Source organism: Cyprinodon variegatus, unplaced genomic scaffold (genome assembly GCF_000732505.1).
Source record: "Cyprinodon variegatus isolate N-32 unplaced genomic scaffold, C_variegatus-1.0 Scaffold762, whole genome shotgun sequence".
Classification (NCBI taxonomy): Eukaryota; Metazoa; Chordata; class Actinopteri; order Cyprinodontiformes; family Cyprinodontidae; genus Cyprinodon; species Cyprinodon variegatus.
The window spans coordinates 74,913-87,978 of NW_015151215.1; the positions used below are offsets into that span (position 1 = coordinate 74,913).

The 13,066-nt window shown below is 39.9% G+C and overlaps 1 protein-coding gene across 6 annotated transcripts in view; it reads left to right on the forward strand.

The window, feature by feature from the left end:
- Positions 1 to 10,546, forward strand: part of dnajc13 (DnaJ heat shock protein family (Hsp40) member C13) — a 47,763-nt gene extending 37,217 nt beyond the window's left edge. For 5 of the 6 annotated variants that reach the window (XR_001481872.1, XR_001481873.1, XR_001481874.1 and 2 more), the window contains 11 exons: positions 173 to 292; positions 809 to 1,204; positions 1,286 to 1,399; positions 1,479 to 1,595; positions 1,666 to 1,843; positions 1,916 to 2,007; positions 2,145 to 2,244; positions 2,346 to 2,420; positions 2,540 to 2,652; positions 3,771 to 4,077; positions 4,154 to 4,296. Coding sequence is in view for 1 of the 6 variants with exons in the window: in XM_015395820.1 (XP_015251306.1) it covers positions 173 to 292; positions 809 to 1,204; positions 1,286 to 1,399; positions 1,479 to 1,595; positions 1,666 to 1,843; positions 1,916 to 2,007; positions 2,145 to 2,244; positions 2,346 to 2,420; positions 2,540 to 2,652; positions 3,771 to 3,940; positions 4,035 to 4,077; positions 4,154 to 4,327; positions 4,398 to 4,577; positions 5,028 to 5,168; positions 5,242 to 5,385; positions 5,466 to 5,565; positions 9,506 to 9,603 (2,355 nt within the window). In the remaining 5 variants the exon portion in view is untranslated. Of the gene's footprint in view, positions 1 to 172; positions 293 to 808; positions 1,205 to 1,285; positions 1,400 to 1,478; positions 1,596 to 1,665; positions 1,844 to 1,915; positions 2,008 to 2,144; positions 2,245 to 2,345; positions 2,421 to 2,539; positions 2,653 to 3,770; positions 4,078 to 4,153; positions 4,328 to 4,397; positions 4,578 to 5,027; positions 5,169 to 5,241; positions 5,386 to 5,465; positions 5,566 to 9,505 lie in introns of those variants that run through there. The other variant, XM_015395820.1, reaches the window with a different exon arrangement.
- Positions 10,547 to 13,066: the final 2,520 nt, after the last annotated feature.

Below are 13,066 nucleotides of genomic sequence, written 5' to 3' on the forward strand. Positions count from 1 at the left end.
AAAAACTCTGGATTTCAACTGTTTAAGTTGATATCTTTGAACTCTGGTTTAATATTGCCGTCTTTCCAAGTGTAGAAATCACACATAAAACTGTGTAGGAGCCCTTATGCTCATATGTTTTTGTCAGATGTTTGCCTGTTTTGAGGTGTTTTCTTTATCTCCGGTTTTCCAGGTGTGCGGGCACATCTGCAAATGCTACAGTGTGGCAGCCCAGTTCGAGGAATGTAGAGAGAAGATCATCGAGCTGCCGAACATCATCCGGGACCTCTGTCATATTCTGTTCTATGGAAAGGTGCACATCCTGCATGGTTGTTGTTGTCCTGCTGCATGTTAACTCTATGGAGGGATAGAAATATATATATGTATATATCATATTATATATATATATATAAGCAATCACATGATAATATTTTTTTATTTAGTGTTGAAGCATCTTAATTTAGATAGTTCTATCACATTTGACAAAATACTTTTTTTATGATAAGTTAACACAGAATAAGCACCTCATTACAACTTTATAACTATAAACTAACTATTTTTGCCTATAATTGCATCACTTTTTACAATTTAACACATTTTTCTAAAGTTTGACATAATGTTTGAATAAATCCCTCTATCAATTTATTGTATTGAAATGTGCAGTTTTCACCATGGAAACATTTACTTTTACAGTCATTGTGCTGTGATATGTTTGAGGTTTTATTGTGCTGATTTGTGTTTGTAAACTGCTCATTAAAACATCATACCTGAGTGAAGATGACCACTAACATGTGCCTAATCTTTTGCTGCGCCCCTCTTCTGCTTTCAGTGCCTCCCAAAGACAGCTGCCCTAGCAGTCCAGTGCGTTAGCTCCTTCGCTGTTGATTACTTCCTACAAACCCATCTGTATCACGCTGGTGTGCTTTGGCATCTTCTGGTCTATCTGTTCAACTATGACTACACTCTAGAGGAGAGTGGCGTGCAGGCTAACCAGGACACCAACCAGCAGGAGGTGGCTAACAGCTTGGCCAAGCTCAGCTTGGTGGCCCTCAGCCGGCTGGGGGGCTACACTCAGACTCCAAACGCCCCCGATGCCAGCAATCCCATTGCACAGACCAACGGTGTGGAAGGCACCCCTCCGGAAAACCCCACCATCCGGAAGAGCTTAGCTTCGATGCTCACACCGTACATCTCAAGGAAGCTGGGAACAGGGTCTCCAGCTGAGGTCAGTTTAAAAGCCTTAGAAGGTATTTTAAATGTGATCAATTTTCAAAACTAAAAATAAGCGGCTGGTTTTGGTTTTTAGGTCCTGAAGCTGCTAAATAGTAACTCAGAGAATCCCTACCTGATCTGGAACAACGGGACTCGAGCCGAGCTGCTGGAGTTCCTGGAGGGTCAACAGGAGGGAAACATCAAGCGAGTAAGAATGAAGCCTCCTGATTGGTGACTTGATGAGGTGTAAAGTGCAGTGATTGACCACAGCTCTGGTTTCATCGCAGGGAGAAAACGATAAAAGCTTTGGTGCAGATTTCTTGTTCAGTGATCACAACAAAGAACTGATCGTCGGGGAGATCTTTGTGCGGGTTTACAACGAGCAACCCACTTTCCCTCTAGAGGTGAGCATTGTAGCCGAGCCAAGCCGTATTTGATAACTGAGAAATGCGCCTAACCTCCCTTTCTGTTTAGTACCCCAAAGTGTTTGCTGCCAGCCTTCTGGACTACGTCGGCTCTCAGGCTCAGTACCTCCACACGCTGCTGGCCATGAGTCAGAGCAACAAGGTTGAGTCCCAGCAGCATGTTGAGAGGCTCCGCTTTGCTGAGATGGCGTTAGAGGCGCTCCGCAACGTCATTAAGAACAACCCTGGTGAGATATCAGATGAATGCCAGGTCAGTGGATTCTCTCACTCTGTCCTAAAGCGCCTCTCTGTCCTTTCAGGGTCGGAGTCGGAGTGCATCGGCCATTTCAAGCTGCTCTTCTCTTTGTTGCGGGTTCATGGCGCTGGCAGAGTACAACAGCTCGTTTTGGAGGTAATAATGAATAATTCTACTTCCTATTAATGCTTACATTTCAATTGGAGATGCACCGATTTGAACGTTTACATCAGATGTTAATATTGCTGTTAAAACCGATATTTACCGCTGTTATTTGTTTTCTTTTTGTTCAGGTTGTGAACACGGTGACATCAAACCAGGAATGTGTGAGCAACATTGCAGAGTCCCTGGTTTTGTCCAACCTGTTATTGCTGCTGCATTCACTTCCCTCCAGTAAGAAGATGCGATCATACTCAACTCCCCGTCATGGTTTTGTTTTTCATCATTTCAGTAATGCGTTTATGGACTGACATTGTTGTTGCTGCTTACTTTAGGCAGACAGATGGTGCTGGAAACCCTCCATGCTCTAACTTCCAACACAAAGATAGTCAAAGAAGCTATGGCCAAAGGTTAGTAAGATGTCAATTTCTCTAAAAAAAAAAAAAGAAAATAAAAAAACAAACAAATCCAAAAACTCCATCTAAATTATATTTTAACTGGTGTGTTTGTTGATCTTTGTCTCACACAGGTGCTCTGATCTATTTGCTGGATCTCTTCTGTAACTGCACACACCCCCAGGTCCGCACCCAGACAGCAGAGCTTTTCTCCAAGATGACCTCAGACAAGCTGGTTGGACCAAAGGTCAGCCTGAGCACATAGTAATAACTACACTAGAGGTTCTACCCTACATTCACATCCTCGCTCAGTCGAGCTGCGATATGCACGGATTAAAGTATTCCGGCTCGAAGTCGAATTTCTGGCGCGTAGCGATAGCCCATGGGTAAAAAAAATAACTCGAAAATAAATTGACGGCAAATAAATGAAAAAAGACATTCAAAATACCTTTTGCGTTTTTCAGCCAATGGTGGCACAAGAGTACTCTGAAACTAACAGTATTAGACAATCAGAAGAGGAAGGGGGCGGGTCTTAGGAAAGCGTGTACCTCCTCTCGTTTCTTGCTCAAGTCGCCAGATAGATTGTGGTGCAGTGCTGAAGTTCTACACGGAACGTCACCTTGCACCGTTTACGGCTTCATTCAATGGAGAGACGTGCAAAAAGTCAAAAAATAAATAAATGAAACTTTGTGTTTGGAGAGAAGGACGATAGAGAGACGGAATTGCATTGAGTGGGCACGATGCAATTCATGAACTCCGTGGAAGATGTCACGACCATAGCTAAAGGTCTCAAAAATAAATGCCGCTAGGCATGGCTGGAGGAGACATTTAGCAGCTGGTGCAGGAAGTTAGGTGAACCAGGCGCTTGCTTCTGCACGCTGTGCTCCAGGAACGCTTATTTACGCATCCAGCAGCAAAAGGGTGCTACGCAAACATTAGTTAGACCCTGCTGTTTGTGCGGGCCCACACACTACATGTTTGCCGGGGGCTACGGCAACAGCTGATGTACCAGCGTCAATAGTAAAGATGAGCGTTTCTGCTTTCCTCGCCAAACACGACCTCTCATTCACACTAGATATAGATGCACTTTTACCGTCTTCTGGCCGTTTTTGGTATTGGATTTTTTTTTGGTATTGGAGTCAAATTTAGTCCTCAATCATTCATGCAATCTCTGATCCCATGACCCCACACCCTTCTGGCATGGCTTGAAAATACACCCACACACGCCTATGTATGTATGCATGTATATATATATATATATATATATATATATATATATATATACAATGTATATTTGTGTGTGTTGAAAACGTTCAGGCTCAGAATTTTTTTAATTCCCTGGATATATTTTTGTCTCTCTTTTAGGTGCGTTTGACACTGATGCGTTTCCTCCCTGGAGTTTTCATGGACGCCATGCGAGACAACGCTGAGGCGGCGGTTCAGATATTCGAGGGAACGCATGAAAACCCAGAGCTCATCTGGAACGATACCTCCAGAGAGAAAGTGTCCACCACAGTACGGGAGATGATGCTGGAGTATGTGTCTGATGGGGGGCTTGGTTTGTGGTTTAAACTGAAGGATGAGTTGAAAAATGTACATTAAATCTTTTTATTTTTTTTTCTTAATCAGGCACTTTAAACAGCAGAAGGATAATCCTGATGTGAACTGGAAAGTGAGTAAAAGGTGCTGTTGAATGAATGTTTGAGTCTGCATTGTGAATTAATTCATTTTTTTCTGTCTGTGTTCAGTTGCCAGATGACTTCACTGTGGCGTATGGAGCTGGACAGGGCGAGCTTGAGGTTGGAGGAGTCTTCCTGCGCATCTTCATCGCTCAGCCCGGCTGGGTTCTGAGAAAGCCTCGGGATTTTCTGGTGTCGCTGCTGGAAACCCTGAGTGAGCTGCTGGAGAAGAACAACCCCAACGTGAGCACCACAGCGTACCAAGCTAAATTAGACCTTAGATCGTCCTCCTGACAGATCTTGTCCCCTGCAGGGTGAGAGCCTGGAGACCGTTACCACAGCAGCTGTATGCCTGTTCAGCACCCAGACCCATCTAGCTGACCAGGTTCCCCCTCTGGGCCACCTGCCTCGCATCCTGGCAGCACTAAACCACAAAAACAACGCTGTGCCTAAGAGCTCCATCCGCCTCATCCACGTCCTGTCAGACAACGAGGTTAGACACTGACACGCGTTATTTAAGCTGTGCTGAAAGATTAGCAGACATAACATTATGGGCATTTGTGGAATTGAATTATCAGCTTTAGATGTTGTCTAATCTGATAAAATATTTATATATGCCAGAGATTATTTGCTCTCATTGTCTTTCATACTTTCGTACAATCCATTTTTTTTGTTATTATTCCATCCATTATCTCTCTTCCCATCAGTGTTCACAGCTAGTTTGTTAAAAAGAAAATGGTTTGCAACCTGAAAATGTGCTTAAAAACCAAATATTTCATTTAGTAAAGGGGTTTTTCAATATGATGTTCAGACTAAAAAAAAAAACTGATCCAACCTCAAATATCTGTCCAGTATTTGCAGAGCTGAAACTTGTCAATAAAAAAGTGCAGGAAGTGCGTGATAAACTAACTTTCTGTTCTGGTTTTGGCCACATGGCGTGCAGCTGTGTGTACGCTCCATGGCATCTTTGGAGACGATTGGCCCGCTGATGGCCGGGATGAAATCTCGAGCAGATATGGCCGGGCTGGCGTGTGAAGCTCTCAACCGGATGTTTCAGAAAGAGCAGACGGAGCTGGTAGCTCAGGTAAGCTCTGGGTGTTTCTTCAGCTTGCCCGCTGTTTTTGGCTGGAATAAAACTCCTCCTAACCGATCCATAGGCTCTGAGAGTGGAGCTGGTTCCATACCTCCTGAAGCTGCTGGAAGGCATCGGCTTAGAGACGTTAGAAAACCCTTCTGCTACTAAAGCCCAGATAGTTAAAGCTCTCAAGTCCATGACTCGCAGTCTGCAGTACGGAGAGCAGGTATTACATTTAAAAACTCATGGAATCATATAACAGTTATTGCTTTCAAATAAAAACTTCCTTTTTTTGCTGCTTCATAGGTGAATGAAATTCTTGGGAGGTCCTCAGTATGGAGTGCCTTCAAAGACCAGAAACATGATCTTTTCATCTCGGAGACTCAGACTGCAGGCTACCTGACAGGTAAAGCCTTGTTTTGTTTTTTTCCCTCAACTCTTAACATTGTTAACAAGCAACCCTTTGCAAAATACTAAACATCTAAGCCTCTCTGAGCTTTTAAGACCTAATGCTTTGCTTTAACCTAAAAAACACTTGGCTGATTCCTCCAAGCAATCCTTTATTCTGTCCAAACTCCTGTAACTTCCCGGCTCTGCGCTTCCTTTTCCTCTTTGTCCTCTACGTTTCCTCCTCAGGCGTTTCCACTCCTTCTCTCCTGGCCACCAGCAGCCCTCTGCGAGGAGGGCTCTAGACTCCAGAGTTGGGCCTTCACAGCCCTCCTCTTTCTTGCTTTCATGCAGGTAGACTCTCGCCTGGCATTTACTGTCATAATTATCCTTCCCTTCTTCCCTCCATCTTTGTCATTTTCCATTCCCATCTCTTCATCCCACAGTGGCATAAAATGTATATACTGCTGTAGAATTTGATTCACTGAAATGTTTTCTGTTATCTGGTGATCGAACCTGAAAACGGAAAGTTTGTGTTGAAAAAAATCATTCAAGTAATGTCAGCTTGTGAATGAAGACTGTCCGTCCAAGTAAAGCTAGGCATAACTGTGTTACACTCACTTTACGTCTCCTATATTTTTAGTTTAATACTTAGACTTCTGGCTTTTAGCTGAACATATTTAATCAGCTGGTTAACTAGTAAACATGGACAAATGCATTTGCCAGCCAATGGTCAATATTTCGCGTCAATGTTAGCTTTTTTTTTTCTTTATCCACATGAAGGCTAGAACACACCGAATCTGATTTTGCATCTAATCCAATAGAAGATAATGTCGGACAAGGTTGTGGCGTTTAGCACTCATTGAAAGTCAATGGGGATGATCACAGCCGAGACGATTTTACGCAAGGGGGCTGTATAGGTCCACCTGAGATAGACCCCTGGTGTATTTTAGTTGGACTACGCAGCAATTCAGCAGCCATTTCATGGCTCTGACAGGAAGAGAGATGCAGTTACAAAATAAAACACATCCTCTTTGGGGGAAAATGCAAAATAAACTCTGTGTGGCGTATATCTCTCACCTCTTTATAAAAGAAAGAAAGATTTGTAAATAAACTTCCAGATCTCTCTGAGACTCACCTCTCACTGCCACAGTCAGCATTTGAACCATCCCACGGCATTTATTGTCTTTTTTCTTTTCTTTGGACGTAGATCTCTTTTTTTTTTTTTACTATAGCAGGGTTCCTGCGGATCCTTAAAAAGTCTTAAAAGGCATTGAATAATTTCAATATAAAAAAAAGAAAGAATTGTATCAAAATGTCTAAATCAGTCTTTCAAATTTTCACCAAGTCATAAATAGGATTTGATTTTGTAATCAATATCAAAAATGTAAATAATTAACAATACTTTTTTGACATTTCCCGAACGGCTTATCTGTAACCATTATTAGTGCCATCCTAACAGTAGAACCAATAAAAACGATGATGCAGACAGACCTTGGGGCGATGCTTTTTATCTGGACAACGTGGGGAAGTGTAAATTGAATGAAAATTGTCTATCCAGCCAAGAGTTTCCTGCATGGATAAAAACAGTACCAGGGAATATATATGAGGAATGGCGTATTTTGAGCAAGAAGTCATTCAAGCTCAGCAGGTTCGGATCAAAGCTGTGGAGTCAGACATGTGAAGAGTAAAAAAAACAAAGCGCCAAAACCGAGTTACAGAGAAGCAGCAGCTATTTCTCAATTTTGTTCCACCCTTGTCTCTGCAAAGCCTCTTCAGCATCTCTGACGTTAAAAAAAAGCACCAGTAGCACCAAATCTCTGGATAATGTTTGGCAGGACGCCTCCAAAGAAAGCAGAGATATTATGGACTAGGGATCAATACAAACAAAACAAATTTGTTGTTAAAATCTATTTGCCATTAGTGTGTTTTTAGCTTTGTTCCTATGTGGAAAGTTTTTCAAAATTGTACGAATTTCTGCTGGGCTACAAAGTAATGGTTTATGTTAAAGTAAGCATCAGGTTAAATTTGTCGCAACCAGGTTTACTTGTGTTTATTGATAAGTTGGTCTTAAAGTTTAATTTCAAGGGACAAAAAAGTCTTGAATTTAACTTGCCTTATGTTGTAGGAACCCTGTATGGGCATATGAACATTTTCTATCTGATCTCGTTTGAGGCGCTGCAAAGACTGGCTTTGCTTAAAAGAATGCGGCGGTGTTTATTAATAGCTTTTCATAATCTGTCCAAGTCAAATGGGGGAAATTGTTTTAATTTGTGTGGCACAGAGACAGAAGTAAAAAAAATCTGCCCATCCTGCCTAGTCTAACTCTCTGTACGCAGTCAGTGTGACATGAAAAAAAATTGGATCAGGGATTAAAAAGTGGTGCGCAGCCAGTGTGTTCAGGCCTTTAATCAATAACAATACAGCTATCCCATGCACTGCTGCTCCCTCCATTTTTATCCGTTGTTAATGTTTCTTCTTTGATTTGTACATTATTCTCTTTTGTTTAAATTGAGACTTGTGTAACATTTGCTTTCGCTGTCATTTCTTTTGATATAAATGCAGGAAAAATCTTCCCGAAAAAATCCGCTGCGCATCTTGGGGATTGGTTAGACTGATGTTAAAGTAATAGGCCTAAAAAACATTTAGAAAAAAAGAAATGGTGTCCTTTTAGGTTATTTTTAAATAAACTGTACCCTCATTTCATGGTTTCCTGCATAAAAAGATTTTGTTAGCAGCAAAGTTTTTAATTTTATTTCATTTTAAGCCTCTCACAAATTAAATACAATTACTCTATCTGATACGTTGAGTGATTTGGTTGTTTGTTGATATCGTTTTATTTTATGACAGATGACCAAGAAGTAAAAAGATTAGCAGGATTTTATTTTTTAAAGATTTGCTTCCACTGGTGGAAAGCAAAAAATCTTGTCCAGATTTCTGGAGCAGAATCTGTTTGTTGTTTCATAATCAAATAGAGCTAGCATTTTGAATAACTGTCAAAGTTAAATTTGGGTAAGAAGTTAAATTTTTTTGGATTTCATTTGGATTTTTGACTACTTCTTAATTAAAAGTGGTTTATGATTAAAACTAGGGCTGATTTCCAGACTGCAATTAGATTTAACTTTGATAAAAGTATTTAGCTAAATGTTTACTAAGATTATTAACATTTCTGTCAAAACAACTAAGCCTAAAACTTAAAATGTTGTCAAAATTGATACTGATTGAAAAATACCATTTAATTTAAAAATATCATCAAAAATAATGTGATAAAAAAGGTGACTATTATGCATTTAATTTCTCAGAAATCTGGCATTCCCTTCCCTTATTTTTAAGGATTTTAATTTAAATTTCCTTTTCTCCTTTAAGTTTCTGAACTGATGGCATCGAAGTACGGTTAGCTTTCAGGCTTCTCCATGTTTTCTCAGTGAACACTGCCAACCACTGCTTGGTCTGCTTATATAAGCAACGACACTCGTTAGTTCAATCCGTCTTGATTCAGTCACGATGAAGCAAGCAAGGCGTCCTTTAGGTGACGTGTAGAGTCAGAATCAGGCGTCTAAGTCTGACTTTTCTGAGCGCATTTTATGAAATATCCCTCTGGTTTCCAGATGCTCTCCAGCAGGTTTGCCTGAGATGTTTTAGAGAGAAAAATGCACAAACTTTGTATCAGTAAAATAACTGTAAATATACTGCTTGTGGTTTCAATGCTACTAAATGCAATGAAGTTGAAGGGATGTCAACACTTAAGCTGCATGATGTGATTCCCGAAAATAAAAAGTTTCACAGCTTCTCTGTGACAAACAGCCTTAAACGGCTCCACCAGAGATCAGTGGGTTAGTTTCTCACTTTTTATTATTTACGTCTTGGTACCATTTTGATCAAAGTATGAGGAAAAGCTCTATGTGGACATCTTGGATATCTTCTCCACAGTCTAACTCCGCTGTTCTTGTGACTTGCAGGTCCAGGAGTTGCAGGTTACCTCACAGCAGGAACTGGTTCGACAGTATTGCCCAGCGTCCCACCCCCTGTAGACAACGATAGCGGAGACCAAGGCTGAAGGACCCACTGACAGTCAGGCTAAGGCTCCCAGACTGCCCTGCGGCTCAGAGAGGGGGACGTTCAGCTCCCCGAACATCAGAAGGGATGGGAGAGGGAAGACCGAGGGAAGAGGGGAGGGGGGATCACTGACCATCGCCAAGTTCTCCGCCACACATCCTGCAGCATCACTCTCCTTCTCCTGATGACACTGAAAACTTTACAATTTGCTTTATTTTAACAAATGAACTTTTTTTTTTTCATTGTGCTACTTAGACAGAAGAAGGTTTACTTTTTGTATGGATATATTTTTTACTCTAGATTTTTTTTTCTTCATGAGAAAGATGCAGGAAGACCAAGTCTTATTATTGGGGAATTAGTTTCCTTTCAGTCTTTACTTGATCGTCAGATCCCAGAACCTGCACCTCATCTTGGGATATTTTGCCTCATTTGTGCACTTGACCTATTCACCTTTTGCAAAATCATCACAGTATTCTGACTTGGACTAGAAAAAAAATGACACCAGAAGTAAGAAAACAAAAAATGTAATTACTTTCTGTCATCAACCCCAGAAGAAAACCTCCCAAACTAATATGGACCTTTCTGATTTTGCTTGTCCAGCTCCTCATAAGCAGCCTTTTGTTCCTTCGATCTTCCTCATACTTCTCTCTCTTAGTGCTCTATTCTTCCTTGTCTCCCACGTTTTAAGCAACTCTCCCCAGAATGCAAAAAGCACTAGATTATTTAAGTAAAAACATCAAAACTAAAGTAACTACAGGAAATGAGCTTCTGCAGACATGACGAATGACTTTGACTCTGATTTTGAATCTTATGTGAAAGACTAGTGCAATTTGTGAAATGTTCAATGTAATATTACGTATATAAACTTTCTATATTGAATGTACATTTAAAAATGAAATCAGTCACACTTGTACATAAAATTTTAAGAATAAAAGGGAACCTAAAGTGTCGTCCTTTTGTTTTTCCATTTGTGATGGTCGGCCTGATAGATTCTATAATACATTTTAAAGCCCGTTACAAAACCTATTCTAAGCGGGTCAGGTTGACTTTTTCTTTCACTGTTAATTGCAAGAACCTTTATTGTGTATACTCATAAGCATAGCTGCAGTCCAGCTGAAATTATCATGAACCAAATAAGCAGGCTAATTATTACAAGGCAAGTGAAAGTGTTTTAGCTATGCTCTTGTTTGCAGTTGTTACCATAAAGAACAGCCTTGCATGTTCAGGAATGTTCCACTCCAGATAATTGCTACTTGGGTTTTAGTGAGGAAATGTGCTACAGCATCATGTTGCCTCCTATGCAGAGGTTACTAAAGATTGGCAGTAGGTCGATGTGAATGAATAGCTCTGAGAAACCTTTAGAGTTGGGACCAGAAACTGTTTACTTCAAGAAAACGGACTAGATTTCTACAGAAGGTAAGTCATTTTTTAGCTTCCCCCCATGATGAACCCTCCACTTCATTCTTTTCTCGGAATTGGACCATCCTTGAGCCAAAGTCTCTCTTTACCTGAGAAACTCCTTAGATCTTAAGAGCACAGACCTATAGTTGGTAATAAGTGAGAAAAACAGACAAATGAAATGATAAACGGTGAACAATGAATACATCATCCCTCAGGATTTGGCCCTGATATTAGAACCTAGAAAGTCCAAAATCTCAGAAGGTGGAGGGAAGCCTCAACATATGGACCAGATTTCACATCATGTAGATGTGTCTAGGTTAATTTAGAACTATAAAAATATATATATTTTTATATTCTATACACAACTCTTAAGGCCATGATTTATTTAAAAAGATCAGCAAAATCTTGGGGGAAAAAACTGAAAAATGTTGCATGCGTAAAGCCAATTTCCAACGAGCACTTGACTGAATGCTTGGGTTCTAGTGATAAAAGAAATGTTTGTATGAATAATTTAATTTGCAAATAAAACTTATGCTTGTGATTTTTGGACACAACAGAAATGGTGAACAATTCAAGTCTTCTTTTTGTTTATTGGCAGATTGTAACATTGACTTTTAGGTGCATACCGCCACCTACTATACCGGAGTCTGTAGCAGGAGCCATTTCAATGTGATGATTACTTGAGATATATATATATATATATATATTTTTATTTTTTTCCATTCATCCTTCTCTATTATTTTTTTGCCTACATATTTTAAATCTTATTGTATAAACTTATATTCTTAAGATACTTTATAACAGCTCTAAGTATTTCCTATTAAAAGTATAATTTAATTAAGACCTAATGGCACCTAAGCTGTTTTGTCAGACTAGTTCATAAATTAACCATTATCCATTAGCTTAGCTTTTTGAAGAGGATGTTCAGTTTGTCCATAATGGTGTTTATTGTAATTAAAAGTTCTTAAATAATAATAATAATAATTGAACTTTATTGATCTCATACTGGAGAAATTTACCTCTGCATTTAACCCATCCCCTTGGGCAGCAGTGGGCTGACATCATGGGGTGCCTGGGGAGCAGTGTGTGGTTAAGGGTCTTTGCTCAGAGAGCCAGAGTTGCAGTCTGTGGGAGTGGGGCTCGAACTCAGAATTCCAAGCTCTATGCCCTAACCACTAGGCCACCAATCCCCACATAATGGCAATATCATGTACTAAGGTTTTTGCAGAATTCCCAGAACAAACTTTATCAGCTTAAGTCAATAACTTGCTGTTACTTCAACTATGACTGTAGAGGAGATCACACCCTCCATCAGACAGCTTTAAATTCTGTTATTTGAATACATTTAAAAACATTTCTGATTCAGATTTGACCTGAATCAAAACTAGAGTTAAATGTAAGGGGAGCGATCAGCAGAGGTGTCAAGTAACGAAGTACAAATACTTTTTTACAAACAGGCACAAAACAGCACACTGTTGATTCAAAGAGTATCACCAAGACAAAACGATGCTCACTACATTAGGAAGGCCTTCATTATATAAATTGGTTTTCAGAATTACAGCTGGGCTTTAAAATAATTTAAAGCAACAAAAACAATTTCTTGTTTGAATAGGAAAAAGTGTCAGATTCTGCAGTTTTAAAGTGGAACTATTCAATAACAAACAGTAAATACAGCCCTAAAACAGCTTATTTAGTCTGTTAAAGATTTACTTATCGTATTCAACACAACCCTGTACTGCCCTCTACAGGCTACAGCTTTTTACTGCACAAACTGTATTTAAAAGCCTTCAGCTGATCCAAAATGCTGCAGCCAGAGTTCTGATGAAAATTATAAAGAGAGATCATATCTCTCTTATCCTAGCTTCTTCTCATTGTCTGCCTGTTAAATCTAGAATAGAATTTAAAATCCTCCTCCTCACATATAAAGAAGCTCCCATCTTACACCATAGATATGATTGTTCCTAACAGAGCACTGCACTCTCAATCTGCAGGTTTACTAGTAGTTCCTAGAATTTCTAAAAGTAGAATGGGAGGCAGATCTTTTAGTTATCAGGCTCCTCTCC